Raw genomic sequence first — 24,031 nt, forward strand, 5'->3', positions numbered from 1 at the left:
ACTCACAGAATCACTCACAGAATCACTCACAGAATCACTCACAGAATCACTCACAGAATCACTCACAGAATCACTCACAGAATCACTCACAGAATCACTCACAGAATCACTCACAGAATCACTCACAGAATCACTCACAGAATCACTCACAGAATCACTCACAGAATCACTCACAGAATCACTCACAGAATCACTCACAGAATCACTCACAGAATCACTCACAGAATCACTCACAGAATCACTCACAGAATCACTCACAGAATCACTCACAGAATCACTCACAGAATCACTCACAGAATCACTCACAGAATCACTCACAGAATCACTCACAGAATCACTCACAGAATCACTCACAGAATCACTCACAGAATCACTCACAGAATCACTCACAGAATCACTCACAGAATCACTCACAGAATCACTCACAGAATCACTCACAGAATCACTCACAGGAGCCAAGATTGGAAGGGACCTCTGGAGATCATCTAGTCCAACACCCCTGCTTGAGCAGGGTCGCCTAGAGCATGTTGCCCAGGATTGTGTCCAGACAGCTTTTGAATATTCCCAGGGAAGGAGACTCCACTACCTCTCTGGGCAACCTGTTCCAGCGCTCTGTCACCCTCACATGTTCAGATGGAACTGCCTGTGGTTCAGTTTGTGCCCGCTGCCTCTCGTCCTGTCGCTGGGCACCACGGAAAAGAGACTGGCCTCATCCTCTCAACACCCTCCCTTCAGATACTTGTACACATTGATGAGATCCCAGCTCAGTCTTCTCTTCTCCAAGCTAAACGGTGCCAGCTCCCTCAGCCTTTCCTCATAGGAGAGATGCTCCAGTGCCCTCATCATCTTAGTGGCCCTTCACTGGACTCTCTCCAGTAGCGCCATGTCTCTCTTGTCCTGGGGAGCCCAGCACTGGACACAGTACTCCAGGTGGGGGCTCACCAGGGCTGAGCAGAGGGGCAGGATCACCTCCCTCCACCTGCTGGCAACACTCTGCCTAGTGCACCCCAGGAGACCGTCGGCCTTCTTGGCCACAAGGGCGCATTGCTGCCTCATGCTTAACTTGTTGTCCACCAGCACTCCCAGGTCCTTCTCTGCAGAGCTGCTCTCCAGCAGGTCAGCGCCCAGCCGGGACTGGTGCCTGGGGTTCTTCCTCCCCAGGGGCAGGACCCTGCACTTGCCTGTGTTGAACTGCAGGAGGTTCCTCTCTGCCCACCTCTCCAGCCTGTCCAGGTCCCTCTGAATGGCAGCACAGCCCTCTGGTGTGTCAGCCACTCCCCCCCAGTTTAGGATCAGCAGCAAACTTGCTGAGGGTGCGCCCTGTGCCTTCATCCAGGTCATGGATGACTACGCTGAACAAGACTGGACCCAGCACTGACCCCTGGCGGACACCGCTAGCTACAGGCCTCCAGCTAGACTCGGTGCCGCTAATCACCACCCTCCGAGCTCTGCCATTCAGCCTGTTCTCAGCCCACCTCACCGTCCGCTCGTCCAGCCCACACTTCCTGAGTTTACCTAGGAGGATGTGGTGGGAGACAGTGTCAAAAGCCTTGCTGAAGTCCAGGCAGACAACAGCCACTGCTCTGCCCTCATCTACCCAGCCAGTCCTTCCGTCAGAGAAGGCTATCAGATTGGTCCAGCATGATTTCCCTTTGGTGAATCCATGCTGACTACTCCTGATCACCTTCTTGTCCTCCAGATGCTTAGTGATGACCTCCAGGAGGAGCTGTTCCATCACCTTTCCAGGGATGGAGGTGAGGCTGACAGGCCTGTAGCTTCCTGGCTCCTCCTCCTCGCCCTTTTTGAAATATTTAAAAGGACAAGGTAACAACATCATAAGAGACCAGTGAATGAAAGCACCTGCCTCTACGCTCTCTACAAATCTCTTTACAACCACTAAAACATCGTTAATGTCAGAATCAACATTACTCAGTATAAGAGATCAAAAAGGATACATACACCTGCTACAAAATCAGCAGTGATATTCCTCTTATAGTTCAAAAAAAAAAAAAAACTGCTGGGACTGCTGGGGAAGGTCTGCAGGTCATTTTAAAGGCTTCTATATCAGGATGCTATAGAAGGTATCATGACTATCAATAAAAATGTCTATTTTCTCTCTCTCTCTCTGACACTAACTTAAGTATTTCTCTCTAATCTTTTTCAACTGGCTTATCTTTTAATTATTTTCTCTATTTCCATCAAAAACACTTTCCTGCTCTAAATATAACAGACTTCTGTGAACAGCTCCTCAGTACGCACAGAGCTGGCTGAAAATCACTTCTATAGAAGTTGTTGCTTATCAAATAAATGTTATTTTTTCCACTGAAATTTTTGTTTGATCTGCCATGTTTCTACAAAATCTCTCCAATGAACACCAAAAATGTTGTTTATACATCATCATCTCATTTACACAGGTAGGTTTCACTTTAATATGGCTTGTTCCAGCATATCTTGCTACAGTACATGGTTCACTCTTTATGAGTTCCCTCAAAATATTTCTCACCCACTTTCAAACAACAGTCCAAGAGCCACAACTCACTCCCCGAAACAGTTTCATCTGGCTTGCTGTCTTCTTTCTACTGTCTTCAAGGTTTCTGAAGGGCATTTTGCAACAAGAGTTAATCTGGTCCACTGCCTGCTCTTTGTTGGTAGCTGTCTTGTGTGGTAGGAGGAGTGTAGGATCCACAACAGGCACATACACAGTTTGTCAGGAGATGGGAAAAGACTTTCAGGAAATATGGCAGTAAAAAGCCACCAGAACCATTCATCTGGCTCACTCCAAATGTCCCTCAGGAAAGGGGAAATTAAGAGGAAAAGCCACAATTTATATGCTTTGACAGCTGCAGTCTGCTCCTGGCTACTCTTTCGAGTGGTAAGATGGTGGCTGGTCCTGATCCAGATATCCTCCTGTCAGTGCAATAAAGCCAGTCATACGACAAGCATGGAGAGAAAGGTTACAGCGTACTAAAGCCATCTCCACAATGACCTCTGTGGCCTACCTGGCTGAAAAGACTGTACACTGCATGCTCCAATGTACTCTGAATGACAGCTTAAATACTGCATTTTGAAGAGGTTTAAAACTGCTGGTACACTGACTCATTTTCCAGAATGTGTTGTACTGAAAACAATTTCATTTCAATTTCGAAAACATAGGATGGGAATTCTACCAATCACCTGTACACACTTTAAATCCTTCCTCAGTCTTCCATTTCCTATCTAGCTCACACTAGCTGTGCTAGGAAAGTTCTCATATTTTTTTAGTCTTACAAAGACCTTTACAGGTCTCCTCTTTGTTGCAGAAGTAGATAACATAGGTTCCTGAAGCTCTACAGATTCAATCATCACCTGTTCTCCTCCCAGCCATTCTTTATTTCTTTTCTTCACAGGCAAACATAACTTGTTAAAGGCTTGCATCTTTGGCACACAACAATCTCATTGTGAGTAGATACACCCCATGAACAACATGTCTGGATAAAGTTATAACCACTTGCTCAGCTGCTGGAATTTACACCAATGTATGCACAGGTTATAACCTCAAAAATGGCAGAACAGGCTCCTCTTTTAAGCTTTCCTGCTACCTTTCTCTGCATTATGAGTTTTTTTGTAAGTGGGTGCAATTCTAAATATTTCGTATCTGGATAACAGTCTAGTCACTGCTTTTACCTTAAATCATAACTCACGCAAAGCTGAGAAAGCAGATACCATTAAACTTCTCTAGTCTTTCAGGGTTTCTAAGCTCATCAAGCTTGCAAAGATGGCACTTGGGCTAGCAGCAAGAACACAAAGCACTCAGGAGTAAAGCAAGCAATGTGAAATAACCACAAGATCTTGAGAGAAGGGATCCACATCCTCTATCTCTCTTCTAAAAGCCTGAGGTTTGTGGCTATTCCAGGCTATTCAGTACTGCTGTCTTCTCCTTGTGTAGTCAGTCTGCCTTACTAATAGCGGTGGCTGCTGCCCCTCCCCTGGACTCAGCCTAATTAAGTAAAGCTTTTACCTCTGTAGCAATGTGCTTAGCTGGAGTGGGCAGTTATGCTTGCTCTACTTTTGTGGGAAGAAAAAAAAAAAAAAAAAAAAAGACAGGCTACTGTTGTATCAGTCAATTACCTTGACCTGGAGACTTGATGAATTTTCAACAAAATTCTTACAAAAAATGCCAAGGTCTCTTTTTAGGCAGACCAGCTATAAAAAAAATGCAATTCAATTGGCTTGCTCTGAGTAACTTAATATTTATGTTGAACTTCATCTATAAGCTGTTTAAAATGTACAACTTCACCAGGCCAATAGTAGCTGTACACTCTCCCACCTATTCAGAATAATCTGTTTACTTCTTAGTCCCAGGTGTTTTTCTACTGGACCACGTTCCTGCCAAGTCTTTATTATACCATTATCTATCCACTAATCAGTGGGTTTAAAAATTATTTTAGGATATGTTTTACTGCGCAGGTTTTTCCATTTTGTAATTTTAATACCAAACTTTTGTTCAGTGACCCACACATCAGGAAAATACTAACACAGCAATGAAAATTAACGAAGTGTAAAGCACAGGAAATTAATTTCTCATTACATCATCAATTTATCTACCCACCTAAGAGTTTAAAATACCAGCTTCAAGCAGTCTGATGTTCTGGGGACACTCAGCTGCCACTTCATTTATAGTCTGTTTCCTTAGCAACAATATAATCCATCTGGCTGCAGAAAGCTAAATTCCTAAACCATATCCTCCTGCATACCGGAAATAGGCTCAAAAACATTTAGATTTTAAACAGTGTACAGTCATCACGATTAGTGAGCATATTAATGACTCTTAAAAGGCAATGACGTTCTTAAAGCACACACGCACACAAACTCTCCATGCTCTAGTTTGACTAAGTGGTTCACACACTGACAACGGCACACACAGTCTTTAAACTTCTAGGTATTTCAGCAGCATCTCTTTCTTGCCATTACAGTCCTAATCCAAGCTTTTGGAGACAGAAGTCTCTCGTTCTGAGAGGGAGAAATGTTACAGATCTTCCAATACAAGTTTCAGAAATAAAAACATTTCTCTCATCTTTGTTCCACCATGCCCAGCTAAAAGGGGCCTTCAGAATGGCAAAGAGTCAATCTGTTCTCTGAAGACTTTTGTTAGAGAAGTAATTTGAAATATTTGCGATACAATGCTACTAAGGGCAAGTAACAAAACCCTATACAAGCTAATCACACTACAAAGTACAGCCATTTGTCTTAAAATTCTTACCCTTCAAGCTTTTGCACCTAGAACTATAAATATCATCTAAACATATTAAAAGAAATCCAGTCCCCATGAGCACCATTTAAACGTTAAGAGCCTATGCAGAACAGTAAATGTATACTTTTCACTGCTTTCGTAGTGTTCTCAGCAGTACAACTGATGTCACCTACCCTCTAACACTCTTCGCTGTGGGAAAAGCATATCCAGCGGAGCACCTCATTTCAACTAGACTCTTCTGGGAGTAGAATTAGTTGGTTTTCCTTTGCTGTCTGTAGGTTTGCTTTGGTATATATGTTATACATTTGCAGTGTTTGTGTCAGAGAGGACTATGTCAAAGTCTGTTTGTCTTATATTAGAAAGAAAATGCTGTTCAGCTTTGTGATGTTCCTTAGATAGTTCATTCTACAGTCTCAGATTAGCCAATAAAATATTTTTTATCTTGTACAGATGCAGCACATTTGTAATCAGTGACTCAATGCAATAGTTTATCACAGCATTCCTTCTACAATCTTACGAAGGATTTTGTTACATGCAGGCACCCCAAAAGCTTTCAATATGAGATCCAAGACATGGTCCAAAAATCATCCAATTCAGAGACTGGACAACAAGTATGAAAAGCCTGGAATGCTAGGACGACGCACTGCAGTACACCCCTGGGCACCATGAGCCTCATAGCCAGCAATTCTGCAATGCTGTGTTAAGAAAAGATGAGACTGTGAATAACACCTGGCCATCTTATACCAAGATGAACGGATACGACTTAAAACAGCAGAATCCACCTTACACATATGCTGTTTTGCAAGACTTTGGCAGCTGCAAGCAATCCAAAGGAAATCCAATTCTAAGGTAAGTTAATCAGTTGTGCACACAGAGGTAGACTTCACTGCTTCCATCTCATACAGAGCCATCAACAGCAAACAGGTCCTTTACACAGGAGGAGATTTTGCCAGTGCAAGCAACCATTTCAGCAAAAAGGCCGTGTAGCTTTACCTGCATATACTGCACAGTAGTAGCATACAAGCCCATAGTTGCATACAGCCAAGAGTTGCCTGACCTATTGACGGTAACTGAAGAGAGATCTGACCTTTCATAAATCAGGAGTCTCCTCAGGCGAGGAATCCAGTGGTGGATAAGCTGTTTCTCACTGCTCTTCATTGGCTAGCAATCCCCAAGAAAGTACTTAATACAGTAACACCTACTCTACACTTCAATGCCTCTCTCAAATAAGACAGTAGTATTATAGATAAGGCAACTTAGACTTAGAGGAATCCAATTAGCTGGAAGAGTTTTCTCAGAAATGTAAGCGTGATCCTACATGACTGTTGACTATAGCGAACAACTCCGATATGTTTTGCTGTAGTTCCAAGAAAGAAGGAACCAGGCTGACTATGTCGGACAGAAGCAATACCAGTTCTTCCTGTTTTTATTCCCAGTAGAGGGAAAGAATGGGTCAAATTCACAAATATTTTTAAAATCATTTATACGTTCAAAAATTCCGGAGTGACCATAAGTTCTCAGAAGACAGTCTCTCAGCAGTACTTACGATCCAGTTGTGTTGCAATCCACAGACTGATCGAATAGTAAACTGGGCAGGCCTTTGGGCAATGTCTGGCAACTCCAGTAAACACTGATCAATATGCATCTCCAACTTAAGACCTTAAGGAACTCTGTTTCCATATTAGCCTTTGCTTTTTTCTTTCCCCACATTTCCTTCCTGTGACAGCACTAGGGCTAAGATCGATCTCACCTAACCTCAGCACAACCCCAAGGTAATCATCTAAGCTTGGTCAGCAGTCACATAGAAACAGGCATTTCTGGAAAGCAAATTCATCTAAACCATTTCAAAGACCCGTTTTAGCTATCTTCACTTCTCAGCAATACTGTATATGAACTCCACATCTCCACGTTATCTGTAGTTGTTTTTATGTATCTCTATTGGCCTGAACAACTAGTTCAGATAACAGAGTAGTTCAGTGTGCTTTTACATAACAAATGCATAAGGCTGAACAGGAGCATTTAATCATTCTGTAGTTTCAGTTAACTTCAGAAATTGGGCTGTCACTGGCATACACCCGCAGTGATTCAGCAGGCCCCCTGCCCTGGAGTCAGAAGCTGTCATTCTGACTGTGCTTTGCTACTTGTCAGGAGTCGATGAAACACCAGAGCGGAATCAAGATCAATCATCTTCTTATCATTTGAGAAGTGAGAAATCTTGGACCGCCACCTAAACAAATGATCCTCCCTGAGCCAATGCCTAATTTGCAATTTATTCATTGATATTAAGAAAGGAAGAATCTGGTCCTTTATTCAGTGGATTGAGAACTGGCTGGATGGCCGAGCTCAGAGGGTTGTGGTCAGTGGCACAGAGTCAAGATGGAGGCCTGTGGCTAGTGGTGTCCCCCAGGGGTCAGTGCTGGGTCCAGTCTTGTTCAATACATTCATCAATGACCTGGAGGAAAGGACAGAGTGCACCCTCAGCAAGTTTGCTGATGATACTAAACTGGGGGGAGAGGCTAACATACCAGAAGACTGTGCTGCCATTCAGAGGGACCTGGACAGGCTGGAGAGCTGGGCAGAGAGGAACCTCCTGCAGTTCAACACAGGCAAGTGCAGGGTCCTGCCCCTGGGGAGGAAGAACCCCAGGCACCAGTCCCGGCTGGGCGCTGACCTGCTGGAGAGCAGCTCTGCAGAGAAGGACCTGGGAGTGCTGGTGGACAACAAGTTAAGCATGAGGCAGCAGTGTGCCCCTGTGGCCAAGGAGGCCAATGGTCTCCTGGGGTGCACTAGGCAGAGTGTTGCCAGCAGGTGGAGGGAGGTGATCCTGCCCCTCTCCTCAGCCCTGGTGAGGCCTCACCTGGAGTACTGTGTCCTGTTCTGGGCTCCCCAGGACAAGAGAGACATGGCACTCCTGGAGAGAGTCCAGCAGAGGGCTACCAAGATGATTAGAGGGCTGGAGCACCTCTCCTATGAAGAAAGACTGCAAGAGCTGGGCCTGTTCATGCTGGACAAGAGAAGATTGAGAGAGGATCTCATAAATGTGTACAAGTATCTGAAGGGAGGTTGTCAAGAGGATGAGGCCAGCCTCTTCTCCGTGGTGCCCAGCAACAGGACAAGAGGCAACGGGCAGAAACTGAACCACAGGAAGTTCCATCTGAACCTGAGAAAAAACTTCTTCACTGTGAGGGTGACAGAGCATTGGAACAGGTTGCCCAGAGAGGTGGTGGAGTTTCCTTCGCTGGAGATATTCAAAAGCCGTCTGGATGTGATCCTGGGCAATATGCTCTAGGTGACCCTGCTTGAGCAGGGAGGTTGGACTAGATGATCTCCAGAGGTCCCTTCCAACCTAAACGATTCTGTGATTCAAGGAGATGTAAGCCAAGGAACAGGGATTGATGGTGAAAACCACAGGGAAATGAGAGCAAATATATGGGACTATTACATTTTCCACCTTGCTGAAAATGTCAGTATATATCAGAGCATACATATATAAATATATATGTACACACATACACAGAGCACATATCTATATATATATCAGAGCATACCATCATACTGACAGCCTATCATGCAGATGCTTTATCAAGTCCACTGTTTGTGGTGGGCTTAAAAAACACTCATGTAATCCAGTTTCATTCGGATCTAGTAGTCTAACAGTAGAAGTGCTATCACCAGAGATTTCATGCTTTGATTTGGTATTTCCAGAAAAGATGGATGCAGTCTGAACTTGCCTTCTCGTCTTATCAGAATGCAGGGAAGGGGGAGGGAGAAGGCTCTCAACTTCAATCAGCGAATGCACAGTCCCATCCCTAGCCTTATAATCAGTGCAATGGGAATTTCTTAGGGTAGACATAGATTTCCGGATACAGTATAACCTCTCCCTGTTAAAAATACTTTGAATATGCCTTTGCGAGTCTGTAGTAAACACCGCCAAATTTCTTTCAGAAGTCACCTCCTTATCGCAAATGACACATTTGGAACCTGAGCAGAGATGGTAAAGATCCAGTACTGAGAAGGATCGCATGAAATTCTTAGCTCTAACAACGCACGAACCCTTCAAATCAGAGATGAGGCAAGAGGTGGGAAGCCCCATTGCTACTCAGTTGATCTTGCTCCAAAAATAGAGAGGAAGTTCCTCTCCATTACACAAAAACTTTTCCAGAACACGCAATACAAGTATACAAAGGTCTGAGGTACCAGCACGCTGCGTGCTCTTTTTTGAGAGAGTAGAACTGTAAACATAACACATACACTCCTTCAGTGTTTCACAGCACATTTTGGCTAGGTCTCGTGCATTTTGGATTTTGATTTGGGAATTTTTACTTTGCTTCTGAAGCGATCTTGGTTGTAAGGAGAAGTAGTATAAACTCAGACACAATTTAAAAAATTATCTGCATTTTGGAGCTTATGTATATGTAAGCGTACGCGCATATGCTGAGTGATACAGCAAACAAAATATTATAAATACATTATATGCATGTATCGCTAAAGACATTCACAAAAAGCATACAAGGCTCCACAAAACGCGTCTAGAGAAAACCTCAAAAGTGACAAGTGACAGAAGATTCTAAATCAAAATGATAAAGTAATAAAAGGCTTGTTGGAATAAGTATTATATACTAAAGATAAGAATTTAATCAACATATAATACCATGTGTTTTCAAATTACTTTTCAGGTCTTTGACAAAAAAGGCTCTTTTTCATCAGATATCATACTCTCTTTTCTATCATTACACGCAATGAACCTTATACAATCCTTTGAAAGAGATAATTTTGTGAATTACACTGCTGATGCAGAAAACTTGCAGCAATACTCATTTCTAAGTAATATCAGGTTTTGAAGTTCTAACTAAGATGGTCTCAGAAAGATAAGATTATTATTTCGCAATTTGCATTAAAAATACACATTTGCTTCCTCTCCATTTGTTGAAAAGCTTTCCTCTTGTGTTCAAAGCAACCCAAACTGAATGCCTTTTGTTGGTAAACGTTTTCCTGTAAATCTGTGTCTATCGTACTATTATTTTTAAAATGAGGGAATAGCTTCCACAAGACAGTGAGGGAATGAAGATAATTTAATGCTTCTGAAGAACTGAGACATTATAGGGATGAACACCACTATAGAAAAAACACACACTGAAGTTAACATTTAAGCATTCAGAATAGGTTGCAAGTAAGGCATGTGACCATTAAATACATTGAATAATGACAAGAAAATAAAAGACTGCAAAGCTGCTCACTAGGATTAGCCTTGTCTAACTCTAGGTGTCCCTAAAGCATGGATAGAAAGGCTAAACAAGCCATTAAGGTTCTCTCCATATCCAGCAGACAGACATTGAGCAGGTAATGTGGCCACAGGTGGGATAAACCACTTTCCAGACAAACTTATTTCTCTCCATTGAATGTACAAGATCCTGAATGACTAGCTGAGACTACCCTAGTGTCACCACAGTCCATAGATTGCTTCTAATAGATCTTTTAAAGGTAGTCAACAAGCAAGTCTCTTGTCAGTGGGTTTAAACTTGCTATGCAGGGGTCCATATACCTAATGAAGTTGGAAAAAAAAAAATCACTAGACAGGATAGCTAGCTTTTAGAAGCTCAGGTTGGAGAGTTAGAAATTACCTCCTAAATCATCAGCATCCATTCACTGCACACAATGAGGCAGGTGCCCGTTGGAAAATGTCATGCATGACCACGTGGGAGAAAGAGGAGAAACTTCAGACAGCTCATCTGATTTAAAGGCTAGCAAAAGATTTATTTTGCCCGCATACAAAATTCAACTGACTCCAGCATGCTTTGAAATAAGAACTGCACAACTGGCTGGAAGAGGATTTTTTTTTTTTTTTCATGTGTTTGGCACAAGTTTCATATATTCCTGACAGAAAGTGTGTTTCTAAGTATCTGAAAACATTTTGTTCTGTTTTTAATGAACAGAAGAACCAGATTGTTCTTGGAGACACACAGCAAAGGACAAGAAGCCACAGACGCAAGCTGCAATATGGGAAATTCCAATTAGATGTTAGGAAGAAGTTTCAGAGCGAGAGTGGTCAAATACCAGAACAGGTTGCTCAAGGAGGTTGCAGAATCCCCATCCTTCGAGATACTCAAAACTCACATGATATGAGCCTGAACAACCTCCTCTAACTTTGAAAATGGCTCTGTACTAAGCACAACAGTGGACCAAATGACCTCCTGAGGTCCCTTCTAATCTACATTATTCTGTATTTCTATGCTCCAGCCTCAGTCTAGATAGATCTTATGCTTTAACAGCAATTCTTCCTGCTTCAGGGCCTGTTAAATCTAAGCATCGGATCTGAAAGCCTGTTTCTCCTTTGCTTTCTTAACCTGATCTGCTCGTCCAGGTTACACAGATAGACCTGCCCTACGCAACCAGAGGGCTGCTAAGTAGATTAGGATAAAAATATCATAATTGGTCAACTTAAATGGCTAGATGGTTAGAAACTGGTTATTATATATGAAATCAACTAGGAAAAGGATCTAGCAGGATCACACAAATAGCACCTGGGCAGCAAGACAGTCTGAGGGGGCAGTCTGGAGGTTTCTGGATGGCAGACCTCTTGTCTCCAAGGCAAGATGACCGTGACAAAGATAAGGAGCCAGAGAGGAAGAATGGGTCAGAGAGTGTTTGAAAGACTAAAGGAAACACACAGCAGTAGGGGTAAAACATAGTGAGGAAATGAAGAGTAAAGTCATCAGACAGCACTTCCCTTACAAACAACAGAATGGAAATCAGACCCCAAAATTTCACCATCCTGCTAAAGTCAGCTGCATTATATTAAATAAAACTTATGAGATAATATGGGCCATCTTTATAATCCAAGTATAAAGCATCCTATTCCCCTTGACATTCCACATATGGATCATAACCTACTGCTACTAGCTCAGGTGGTTACGGCCTGAACTGACATCCAGAGGTGGTTCTAACTGCTGAGGGCATAAAAAGTGATCACAGACACTTCAGATAAAATACTTCCTTAATTTCCATTAGCTTTAAGGATAAAAAGAATACTGGGAAAATTACAGGACCCAAAACTATGTTAAAAAAAAGCACTGTTAAGTGTTTGAAAGTCAAGCTCTCAAGACTTGAGAAGTACCAGTTACGGAACCTTAATTAAACACTCTGACACAGTCTTTAGTTACATGAATAAATAGTGCTTATCCACACGGAATCCAGCTTCCCTTAGAAGGGTCAGTGCTCACCAACACAAATAACTGTTCAAGATCTTATTTTAACACAATTCAAAAAATCAAGGGGGAAATCAAAGAACAGATGCAATATTTATAACCATCCACAAATTTTGAATGCCCAATCTGAGATGCTAGGCGCCCTGAAAAAGAAATCAGATCCTAGATAACATAAAGCATAACTCCCAACGGCTAATGGCTGCATCACCACTACTTCAAAGGTTTAAATTTCCAAACACTTCTGTGCTTATATGGTTTTAATAGTTTTCTTTTAAACACAGCTTGTGTAAAATATATATCTAGATTGAGGAAAATTAGGTTACAGCTGAGCAAGAGATTTCTCTAAGTGCCATTCAAGCCACTGGGACTCCTCATTCTCCTTCATGTGTAAGTGTAAATACTTTACTGAATCAGTGATTTTACATAAAGGATAGCTCAACTTTCTCCTAAAGTACATGTTGAAATGCTTCAATGTTAAGATCTGTATATTATGAGGTTTCATGCAAATGAAGCCAAACAGAATTTCACTGAGAGCTCAGCTCATATTGCTTGTTCGGGAAAGCACTTCCAAGCATTTATCAGGTCCCATCATATAGCTATGGTATCGTTAAGTGTTTAAGCATAATCCTCAACCAAAAATAAGGTAACTAACAGTTTTCCTACTTCAGTTCCAGCTACACTGCTAGCAATACAGTAACGGCTGCCAGCAAATACAGAGAAAAACTACGCCACTCCATTAAAGTATTTTTTTTTTTTTTTTTTTTTATGTCTGAGAGAGGCAGCGTGACCTGACATATCAGTTTTCAGCCCAAAATTCTGCTTCTGAATCCCAGTACTGGGATTCCTTGGACAAACAGTTATACATCCTCCTGCCTCAGTTTCCTCATTCGTAAGTATTAAAACAACTCTCATATCCTTTAGAATTGCTTTGAAATACAAGAATATTATGCACGATAACCTAGATGTATCAATATCCAAAAAGCAAGCAAAGCATAAAACACCTGCAGATGCACTGCTTCATTACTGAACCAAAATGTGAGATAGTCCAAAAACGTGAACCAAAACACCTATTTACAGAATAACATCAAGTACACAGGGGTTTGTTTATAATTTCGGTGAAAAAAGACTCAGTTAGCATGGCCACTGTCCAAGATGATTTATTTTAAACATCTAACGATTAAAACAGGCTAGTGATCTCTCTAGACCTCTAGAGAGAAATAATCTTCTTCGGAGCATTTAAAAGAAAAATTATTTGCCCAACTTGCTTCCTATAGCAAAATAATTAGCAGAACAGAGTTAGAACAGAGGCCATGGATGCGTTCGCATTTCGGATCTTTACTCTCACTGAGTAGAAACTCACTAGCCACTGAGACTACTTACGGACACGTACCGCTCTGGAAGCGTTCCCAGATGAACAGAATAAGTTGTGCAGGACTTTCCCCAGTACTGTCTATTCCTTCCTCATGGACCAGTAGGAAAGCCACCAAACCTTCACCTACTCCCTATTCACCCATCAGTACAAGCAGTGAAAAATAGCAGCCCTGACAGTTCTTCACAGCTAACTATGAAAAGCAACATTTTATAGTGTCAGAGATCCTCAATATAGGCAAATAAGATCACTACGATTGAGCATACAGTTGCGAGGGACACAGTGGTTACTTACAGATCCTGTCTCCACTAGTAAATCAGACAACGCCAGAACTATTCCTGATCCATGCAACTTGCTCAATCATGCAAACTGCTAAACACTTTCAGAGCGGCGCAGCACGCTCCTAACTCAGGCCAGCTACCATTTTCCCAAATATTGCTTTGCCAGGAGTCTGGTATCAGTGCAGGCCAGGAACCAATCCCAGCTGGTAGTGTGCCTTCATCCACCCTGTTCTGGAAGGCAGGAGGCTTTAAAAGCATTGACTAGGGCTAACCCGTACCAGCTGCCTTCAGTACCAGAGAATACTCTCGAGTACATTTAATTAACTAGTTGAAAAGCAGACCTAGTGTCTCCAAGCTTTATCTGCTATTCTTCTTAGAGGAAGATTTTGAGAGTGGCACAGGCAACGAAGCACATGAGCACAGCCTCGATCAGGACCCACCTTAAAACAATTTATCCATACCTTGCAATACATTAGAAAAAAAAAAAAAGAGAAATGAGCAGAGCTCATCTTAGCTTTTTCCCGTTTCATCTGAGCAGGCAGACCTTGCATATGATCTACTAAAATCCACATTTTCATTTTATTTTCTCTGTTAAAAACAAAAAAAGAAGTTCTATAGATTTGGCATGCACCTTGAAAATAAGGCCACTGTATAATAAATAAGTTGTGCAAAATAGCATAATAAGCTGTTTCTGCTACATGATCATTCAACAGTAAGCATTTCAAGTGAGAGTTATTTGGAAGTTATAATTCTTCTAATTACTACTCACTATCAAATCTGCTCTGGTAGAATAACAATAAACAGAAGTTACGAACTAATCTATTCTGTTATCCTGGAAACTTAGCTACCACAACGTTGGCAAATGAATTTTCACAACAGATAACTGAGCACAAATTACAATGAAAATATATTTGAGAGCCAGTAGTACTTGGCTATTATGTTTAAGGAACGCTGTTTGAAATCTCTTTAGTTTGTTACAGATATCTAGAAATGCTTTATTTAATCTGCCAGAAACCGTCCCTTCTGCAGTTTGATGCTTTCTTTGCTCCAATATCCAAATGTATAAAACGTCCCACAGAAAATGCGTGGTACAAAATTAATCTGCCACTGTTTACCTCTTCATTTTTTTTTTCAATAAGGATGAACAATTTTGCTTAACAATCAGGCACGAATATAAACTGCCAGCTATACCTAGCTCTGCCCATTTAAAACGTGTATGTTACTACCTGCAGCCTTATGCATTTCCTCTGCTTACTCGGAAAACAGCGTTTTTACTGATTAAGAGAGCATATTATAAAGGTTTCCTTGTTAAATAATTCGTACTCTGCGTTGTATTCTTTCAAAAAAAAAAAATCAAGGAAGAAGTTACATGAAAAAAAAAAAATCACGGTGAACACGCAAATAAGGAGAAACGTAGCGGGGCGTTTCTGCTTCGTCCAGGAGCGAGTCCTGCACGAGCAGCAACCCAGGCAGGGCGCAAGCCAGCAGCTCTCCCCGGTGCGGAGTTTGGCACAAGCAAGAGCCTGAAGAGAGGGAGACAGAGAGCAGCCGACTCCGCGTGTCCCTGGGAAAGCAACACCGCCTAACGTAGCCATACCTCGATAAAGCGACAGACCCCGTTTAGCCGAAAGACTTAAGAAAAAAAAAAAAAAAAAAAGAAGAGGCACGGCCAACTCTGGCGGAGGGCAACAAAGCCGGGGGCGCGCTCCCACCGCGGCTCCCCGGCCGCGCCACAACTTCGGCCCTGCCCGGGGCACCCGCCGCCGACCGTTGCCCGCTAACGGCTCCCGCGGCGGCGCTGGGCGCGGACGCCCGACACGGCCTAGCCCACGGGCGCCGCCGGGCCCGGGACCACACCGGGCGGTCCGCCCCGAGGCTGGGAGCGCTCCCAGCGCACACCACCGCCGCCGCCGCCCCCCAGAAGCGGCAGGAGCCGCGGCAGCTGCAGCCCAGCCCGCGGGGCGCGCAGCCCCGCGGAAGTGCCGCCGGCGGATCCAGCGCCGGCCGCGGAGCGGCACCGCGCTTCGCCTCACCTCAGAGCGCGGCCGGCACCCTGCGGAGCCCAGCGCAGCATAAGCCCGGCCTGAGCCCATCCCTCCGCGAAGTTTCCTGCCATCGCAGCGGCCGGGGAAAACAAAAGCTTCAAAGCCGGGAGGAGGAAGGAGGGCAGCGCCGGCAGAGAAGTGCGGGGCATTGCTCGCCCGCTGCTGCCGCCACGGCGGAGGGCAGCCCGCTCAGCGCCGCCTCCCCATCTGCTTCGCCGGCGAGCAGCTCCGGCTGCGCCCGCAGCGCTGAGCCGGCGAGCGAGCACCTCCCTCCCCGCCTGCCTGCCTGCCGGGGGCCGCCCGTCCCGCTCGCTGCTGCTGCTGCTGCTGCTGCTGCGGCGCCGCCGCCACCGAGCCCCGCCCGCGTCCCCGCCCGGCCGCGGCGCAGGCTCCGCCTCCCGGGGGCGCGCGCAGGCTCCGGCCGAGCGGCCCCCGCGGCCCCGGCGGCCGGCGCCACCCGGGCGAGGCCCGGCCCCGAGCCGCGAGCCCTGCGCCAGGCACCAGGGGCAGCAGGTCGGCACCGGCCGCTCTCGGCAGCTCTGTGGAGCCTGCTTTTATTTTATTTTGTTTTCCCCTTTGTGTGGAGTGGGTTGTTTCTAAGTTGGAAACGTCTCTTTTGGGAATCCAGGTAGGAGATGCTGAAAGCGGGCTTTGCAGAGGCACGGGGTCTCCCACCTTCCCACAAAGCAGTTCCCATTAGCGCAATGTACGCTCTATGTGGTTGTCATTGCAGCCCTTACGTATGTAAACAAGCAAGGAATTAGTCTAAGATATCCCCAGGAATCACTGTGTCTACATACTGAGTCGTGCCAGCTGATTCTGGTGACTAAGATCAGCCTTTTTGTCTCCTGGTGCCCACGTAACTAGCTCAGTAAGGAGGAGGATTTACCGGCTAGATGCCACCTGCGAGGCTGCGGTGGCGTGGCACGCGGGATTAGCTGCTGCAGCCGCAGCCGGGGGCAGCGTTACTGCTGATGCTCTGGCGTGGAAGGCGCAAGCTAGTGATTCCAGGCCAAAAAAAGTCTGACTTTAGGTGGGAGGGGGTAGCAGAGTGCGGTTTCATCGTTAAAGTAGGTATTAGTTGGCAAGGCTTGCCGTATCCTAATAAATGGGCCTAGAAGGATGCCGTTTGATAGGAGAACTCTCATGTTCTGTTATATTACAGAACTACTTGATCTTTGAATCAGGAAGAGTCTTTCACCATCCCTTTTGCTATTCAAACTGCGCTCAGCTACTATTTACCTGCTTGCTGTCTCCAGCTAACAGGTCCCTGCATTAGCTTACCGCTGCTTACAGTGAACTCAAAACATAGACAAAGTTAGCTTCTTGTTCTCCTAAATGAATCTCTTAAACATGAGGCTGATGTCATACCAGTAGGTTGTAGGAGCTGCCTGCCCTGATCTTGCTTTGATTTTGTAGACGTACGGCTCTCGACTGAGTTCAGCTGCCCTGCACCAACACATCCGCAGTTGAGGACGGCAGTGCAGATCCAAAGAGGAAGCATTCCAGCCCTTGACCAACTGAAATTATTTGCTTATGCTTACATCTTCATTAACAAGTGGCTATGAGCACATTTGTTTTTGGAGTTCACCACGAGAGGAAAATTGCGGTTAAGTTCTAATGTTTGCTTTGGACGGAGAAAGAAAAAATCTGTGGGCTCCGCTTGCTTTTTGGGATGCATTCTGGGCCCCTCCCATCCTCCAATGAAATAAGCATAACTAAACAGTGAGAAACAGCTCCACTGGGGCTTCTAATTTGTTTTGCTGTAGTTGGCTAAAGTCTTCAAAGCCTTTTTCTAGGGGAGTCATGATATATTGATTCGATTTGAAACTGCTCATGTTATCGCTGCACTCCATCCTGTGGAAGAGGTAACCATACAGACTTTAAGATGATCCTATAGAGCTGTTTTGAGTAATTAAACCCAACAGCGCCTGGTTCTTGCTGCCAGAACAAGGAACTACAAATAGCAGTGGATGCAAAAAGGATCTAGGAGAAATGATTTGCCATCAAGATGAAATTAACTTCCTAGCTATTCTTAAAACATCTCTTCAGAGCTGATTATTTCTTTGACATATTTTTATATCTTTATTGTTCAAGATTATACTATTACTAGCTGCTGAGGAGGTGAGCATTCCCACAGCACTCCGCATACTGTAGAATCAGCTGGCACTTTGCCTTGTGTGTGCTGTTTAAGTGAAAAAAAAAAAGACAAACAACTGTTCAGACCATGTGGATAGTGGCATTTCATCCTTGAGAAAAAAACTACATCTTGCCTGGGCACTTTAATCCTTAGTGGACCTAGCTGTACCCAAAGGATTTGTGTAAATGTCCCTTGGATTAAGGTAGGCTCTTCACATCTCTTTCTTCTTTGTTTTGGGAAGGAGTTTCAGGAAACTGTTCAAAAAGTGCAATCTGAATAGAGGAACTAAGAAGCAGGAAGAAACTTGTTTCTCAGGGGAGCTTGCCAAGGAGCATCAGGGATTGGAAGAGTCAGTGGGCTGAAAAGGCCTGCTGGAAACGACAGCCATCCGCAGCAGTGACAGCGGTCTATGGGCGTATGAGGCAGGCGGACAGGCTGTGCTAAGTGGGATTGCTCTGTAGGGTACTGCCTGGTCTTTACCCCCATAATAAGTAAATAATAATATTATATTTTATATCCAAGAGATGTATATCATGTCCAAGAGATGATTTTGGGGGTTGCCATCTGCCTTACCAAAAACAAACAAACAAACAAACAGAGGTATTTTCTGCTCTTCTCAAACTGCCTTTCATGGCTTTTGACCTTTTCTCCCGTGATGTTCAGCACTTCTTTGGGAAATCGGACTCAGTATTGAGGCAGCAACGATGAACTGTAGCAGAGATTTATTTGTACATATTTGTACCTGGCTGGGTGCACAAAAAATTGCGCAACTCATCTGGATTCCCAATTACAGAAAGGTTAGCCTTATAATAGTTGCCCTAGGACAGGCTTGAAGCTATTGAAATGGCTTGAAAGCCATGTTACTTCAATGAATAGCTGAAAATACAAAGAGGGATAGTTGCTTCAACAGTTTCTTGGGTGGAAGAAAAAAGGTTTTATTGAGAAAGAACTGCAGCACAGCTTAGTCATACAGGCCCAGAATATAGGGTCCTGTGTGGGAAGAAGTTAGGAAAAAAATTCTGTTGTACAAATGAGAATTGTCTGAATTACTTCCCCCAGAAGCAGGTTCTAGAAGGACGAGAAATTTCATTAGCAAAAGTGAACTGTGTTTTTTTTTTTTATTACAAAATTTCTTCCTCTCTTGCTCTAGCACCTTTTTTAAGCGGTTAAATGTAGGTAATGTACATCCCCCTAAAGAATCTTGAGTTTCAAGGCTTCCTCGAAAGTGTGTACCCTAAAGAAAAGGAAGGCTTCAGAATGTGTTTTTTTGGTATGCCCAAAATAAAAACCTTACAATACTAGGCCACTTTTTTAACCCATCTTTTCATGCTAATAGTGGAATGAATTTGAAGACATGAAGAAACATAGCACAGGGCAACAATGAAGGGACAGTACTGCAGTCTAACCTAGGTGGGGTTATTCATATGCTTGAAGTTACACAACTATTTTGTTCTATCCAAACTCACATGTAAGCACACCATGTTAACTAGAGTGAGTGAAGAAAGACTGGATGAGTAAGGATTGCGGTGAAAAAATACGCTGCTATTTTGAGATGAAAATGTATGACATTTATCTGTGAATAAATGCAGAAGGCTTGTGAATTGGAGCTGAGTTTGAAATGTAGCATGAAAACACTTTCACACCTTTCCATAGATGTGAGGTACTCTAAAGCTGCTTTTACTGTGGAGCAAATAGCAGTTCCTAGCCATTTCCTCACAGTTTCAGTACTTTGTTTTCTATCCTATATTTGTTCTTAGAGATAGTGAAAAGAGAGAGAGACAGCATTTCAGCAAAATGTGTGTCATTGCCAAGCAGATATAAGATCTATTACGATGTAATTTCAGGTATCCCCATGCATTCAGTGTCTCCTGTATTTCTGCTTTGTCTATCTGGCAGTAGTTGTTTATCTATTGAAGGCATTCCTCTTTCATTTTTCATAGCAAAAAGGAAAAGGTGATCAACAAACCTCCTAAATTCACCTTCCTCTCAAAGAGCGTTTGCTGCTTCGGTTGCTACTGTTTGTCTTTGAAGCAGGGTAGACCAAAGCTCTGCAGCATCGGTGCTCCATACTCATCCCTACAAAAAAATTGTTTTGACAAAATGCAGCATTCTACAGCCCTGAAGCATCTGGCCAGTAACTATATCCTCCCTTTGACAATTGTGATCATTAGATCAAATTATGTTCTGAAGCTCATGGAAGTCAAGGCCATGGCACAGAATGGTCTCCTAAGTGATATTTTACCCTGGAAACTCAACCCAAAAAGCTATGCATCTTCAACCCATTTACTAAGTTTAAGAAGGGAGTCAGATCACAATACTTTTCTTCATTCAGACTCTCCAGTAAGAGAGCAAACTGGCCTTCCCTTGTACTTAGTATGCTGTTCTGTCAGATCTTGGCAAGGAGGCTAGGTCCAGTACTACAAAAGTCAATGATGTGCTCTTTTTAATATGATATTTGTTTTGTTTTGTAATCCAGGAATGAGGTGGGGAAATATTGATGCGTGGACTTCCTAGAGAGGATCTAAAGAGACTATAAACATCTTTCCCTAGGCTCTGCCTGCCCCCCCTGCTACAATTTAGTGTTTCCTGTGCTCCCATGCAGAGGGCGTAATAAAAGCAGTGTAGTCTTTCCCCCCACCCAGATCCCAGCTGCATCTGTTTTTGTGTCTAACTTCAGAATTGCAGCCCTGAAAATTATTCACTCAGCTGCTACATCTCCTGGGAGGCCCCACAGTTTCCTTTGCTCCTGAGGTTTTGTATGTGCCTCAAAGTGCTTCAAGTTTGACAGGCCTGAACAACTGGTTCTTAAGCTGACTGGCATCTGGATGGTGGCGGAGGCAGGCTCAAAACTAACACCAGCACTGACTTCTCCACTTTGAATCCAGTATTGAGGACTACTCGTTTTTCCTCCAGTGACTAAGCTGATGTAAAATAATAAATGGTTATTTTAACTGGGCTTGGAATTCAGATTTCCCTCTAGGCCACAACAGACTCGAACACTCATGCACTCATTTCCTCTCCATCTCTCTTTCTTTCTTTCTCTCCCTCTCTCTTTTTCTTCATGGCCAAAGCTAGTCTGATGGTTAGAGACCTAGCAGTTCAGGTCATCATCTCAGATATGTTGGTTCAAATTCCTTCAAGTGAGGTGGACCCCTTCACCTCTGAAGTCGTCTATCCAGTACACTCCGTTAAAAATTGTGGTGGAGTACCAACAGCCATGTTTTAAGTATGTTTCTGCACCTTTTTTGGAGAGGGAAAGAGAGGGAAAAGGCATTCATGGAATCCAGTTCCAGGCCTCATGATGCTGAGTGGAAAAAGGGAAAAACGAGATAGAAACCTTACCCATTTTCAGTATTTCAGCAGCGCCTGCCCAGGCTGATGCTTGTGTTCAACCATGTTTTCAGAGGCTCCGTTCTTCCTGATGCTTTGAATAGGAAAATAATGTACTAAGACCTAACATACGTTTCTGGACCCCATCCAGAACAAGAAAACAGAAAATGCTTACAAGTCATAATTAACCTTTACAACAGCTTAGTGAGGGGAGAATATCCCGGTGCGCAGGTATATATATACACAGGAGGCGTCACAACATGCTTATCTGTTCTTTTGCTCTTCATTGTGCAATCACTCTTTTATTCTATTTCTTTATTGTTGTTGTTTTTGGTTCTTTACTATAGACTACAGTCTCCCATTTTGCCTTTTCCTGATGTGCTTGCCCTTAGCTGTGCAGCTACTGGTTTTCCTGGGCAGCAGTTTGGCATGGGTGTTGGCCAGAAGCAGTAATGGGTTTCTTCAGCAGCTTATTTAGCTTCCCACTGCAGATGGTGAGCTTTTGGCAGGTGAGGTTGATCAAAGGAAGTCAAATTCCCAGCCAGCTTGTGAATCTTAAGCCGTCAGGTACTCCAGCCTGAGGCCCAGGCACCCTAGAACACGCGTTCTGTTCATGTTGGTTGCTCCTGAGAGACAAATGTGAACATGAACCACAGAGAACTTTGAGCCTGGCTCAGGAGGGGCGAGACTTGGCCTTGCCCTTGCTTTACCATCCTGCTTTCCATGGCCTGACTCTCTGATCTGCCTTCTAAAAACACAGTCTGGGCAGACGAATTTCTGGTCCAATCTAGAATGGACATTCTTAACTTTGCCCTGAGCCCAGAAGACACTTTAAGATTGGGGGGGGGTTCAAGTCCTTTTTTGGAGTTCTGTCCTAGCATGGCACAGGACAGAAATGGGAGGTAAAAGGATAAGACAGAATATGAAAAGCACTTTCACTCTCTTAAGTATTAGCACGTGCTTCACTGATGCAATGTCTAGTCTATTGTGCTAAGGCCCCTATTAAATTCTAGTCCCACCTTTTGAATAAAGTGATGTCTCTTAGTGCTTCCAAGCATAGGATAATTTTAGAGAAGCTTCTGCCGCTTCTGGCAGTTCAAACATGGACAGTAGAACAGTAGAATAGTACCTAACATAGAGTAGTACATAACACTGAAATAAGTAAGTAAGAGCCAGGGAAAGGGTCTTATTATATATTCTAACAGGTTTAAATTCTGCTCAGACTATTCACACAAATTTTAGCTTCATTTGGACTTCACACATGCTTAAGAAGAGCTGAATTTGGCATATAGTTTGAAAAAGAGCAGGAAAGGATGCAACATTTCCTTTCAACTTGAAAAAAATAGTATTTTCTTGATTTTAATTTGAAGATCTGGTTTCTCATATCAGCAGTTAGGAATTAGAGCATGCTAGGTGGCAGTGTGCTGTCCATTGCAAATTTGCTGACATCTATGCCTTTTCTGTTGGCAGCAGTTGAACTTCTTGGTTAAAAATAAATATTTTATGTACAGTGTTCCATCATGAATCGTCTTTTGTCAAGATTATCTATCTATTTATCTATCTATCTAAAGGACATTTTCACAATTGCTTTAAGCTGATTTGCAGGAGTAGCAGTTAACTCGAAACATAATAGAGAAGAGGAAAAGAAGCTTCTTGTTCCCCTCAGATGAATCAGTGAAACATGGGGCCAGTGTGATTACTAACAGGTCACTAGCAGTGATCTTGGCTTGAATTTTTGGAGGTGTAGAGCAACCACCATTCTCGACAGAATTTGGCTGCCCTGCACCCCCAAATCCACAACTGAGAAGGGTAGTGCAGCTCCAAAGGGGAAGCATTGCTGCTTTGAAAGGTGTTGACCAAGTGATTCTCTTGAAGACTGCTCAGCAGGCTGAAGGACCCAGAGGAACTGTGTGTTTTCTGTATTGAAGATGACATTCATGACTCAAAGACATTTCATTTACTTTGTTGTTCGTAATTTTAAATAACTTATGTGAGCTCCAGTTGAAAAGCAAGGCACATCTGTGGATACGTGATGACACTGTGGTCAGACACCTACTGAGTTATTGCTGAATGCAGTATTCTGCCATTGCCTCTGAGTGTCCACTTCAGCCTCATAGCTTGTGCCAGTGCTGACACCCATGCTGTCTCACCGTGAGTTGGATCCATCTGATAACTAATCATTTGAGGAGGTAAGTGGGGGAAACAAGGAAAGAGGAAGCAGGTTAGTTTCCAGCTGAGAGAGTTCTCTGAGCAGGCCATCACCCTGCTCTGGCCAGAAAGGGAGATTGGGCATGTGTGCTCTTGGCTGGTTGAGGGGCAAAGCCATGCCCTTGCAGCAGCAGCTTATACTTAGATTAACTGCAAGCAATTGTATCTCATACTTGCTGTTAGCACAGGAGCAACAGGTTAGGGTGGTTAAAACCCTTACTCC

At 43.6% G+C, this 24,031-nt stretch overlaps 1 protein-coding gene and 1 long non-coding RNA gene across 8 annotated transcripts in view; one reads left to right on the forward strand and one right to left on the reverse strand.

Annotated features, from left to right (window-relative positions):
* The window catches only part of GPR63 (G protein-coupled receptor 63), a 35,528-nt gene extending 19,049 nt beyond the window's left edge, over positions 1–16,479 (reverse strand). For 5 of the 7 annotated variants that reach the window (XM_068937839.1, XM_068937838.1, XM_068937836.1 and 2 more), the window contains exon 1: positions 16,119–16,459. In XM_068937839.1, the coding sequence (XP_068793940.1) occupies positions 16,119–16,178 (60 nt within the window). In that variant the 5' untranslated portion in view covers positions 16,179–16,459. Of the gene's footprint in view, positions 1–16,118 lie in introns of all 7 variants that reach the window. The other 2 variants (XM_068937833.1, XM_068937837.1) reach the window with 2 other exon arrangements.
* An 88-nt stretch (positions 16,480–16,567) lies between these two features.
* Positions 16,568–23,118, forward strand: LOC138066721 (uncharacterized). The gene is made up of 2 exons (XR_011140141.1): positions 16,568–16,758; positions 17,550–23,118. It is a non-coding gene; the product is annotated as an uncharacterized lncRNA (long non-coding RNA).
* The last annotated feature ends 913 nt before the right edge of the window (positions 23,119–24,031 follow it).

Source organism: Struthio camelus, chromosome 3, assembly GCF_040807025.1.
Source record: "Struthio camelus isolate bStrCam1 chromosome 3, bStrCam1.hap1, whole genome shotgun sequence".
NCBI lineage: Eukaryota > Metazoa > Chordata > Aves > Struthioniformes > Struthionidae > Struthio > Struthio camelus.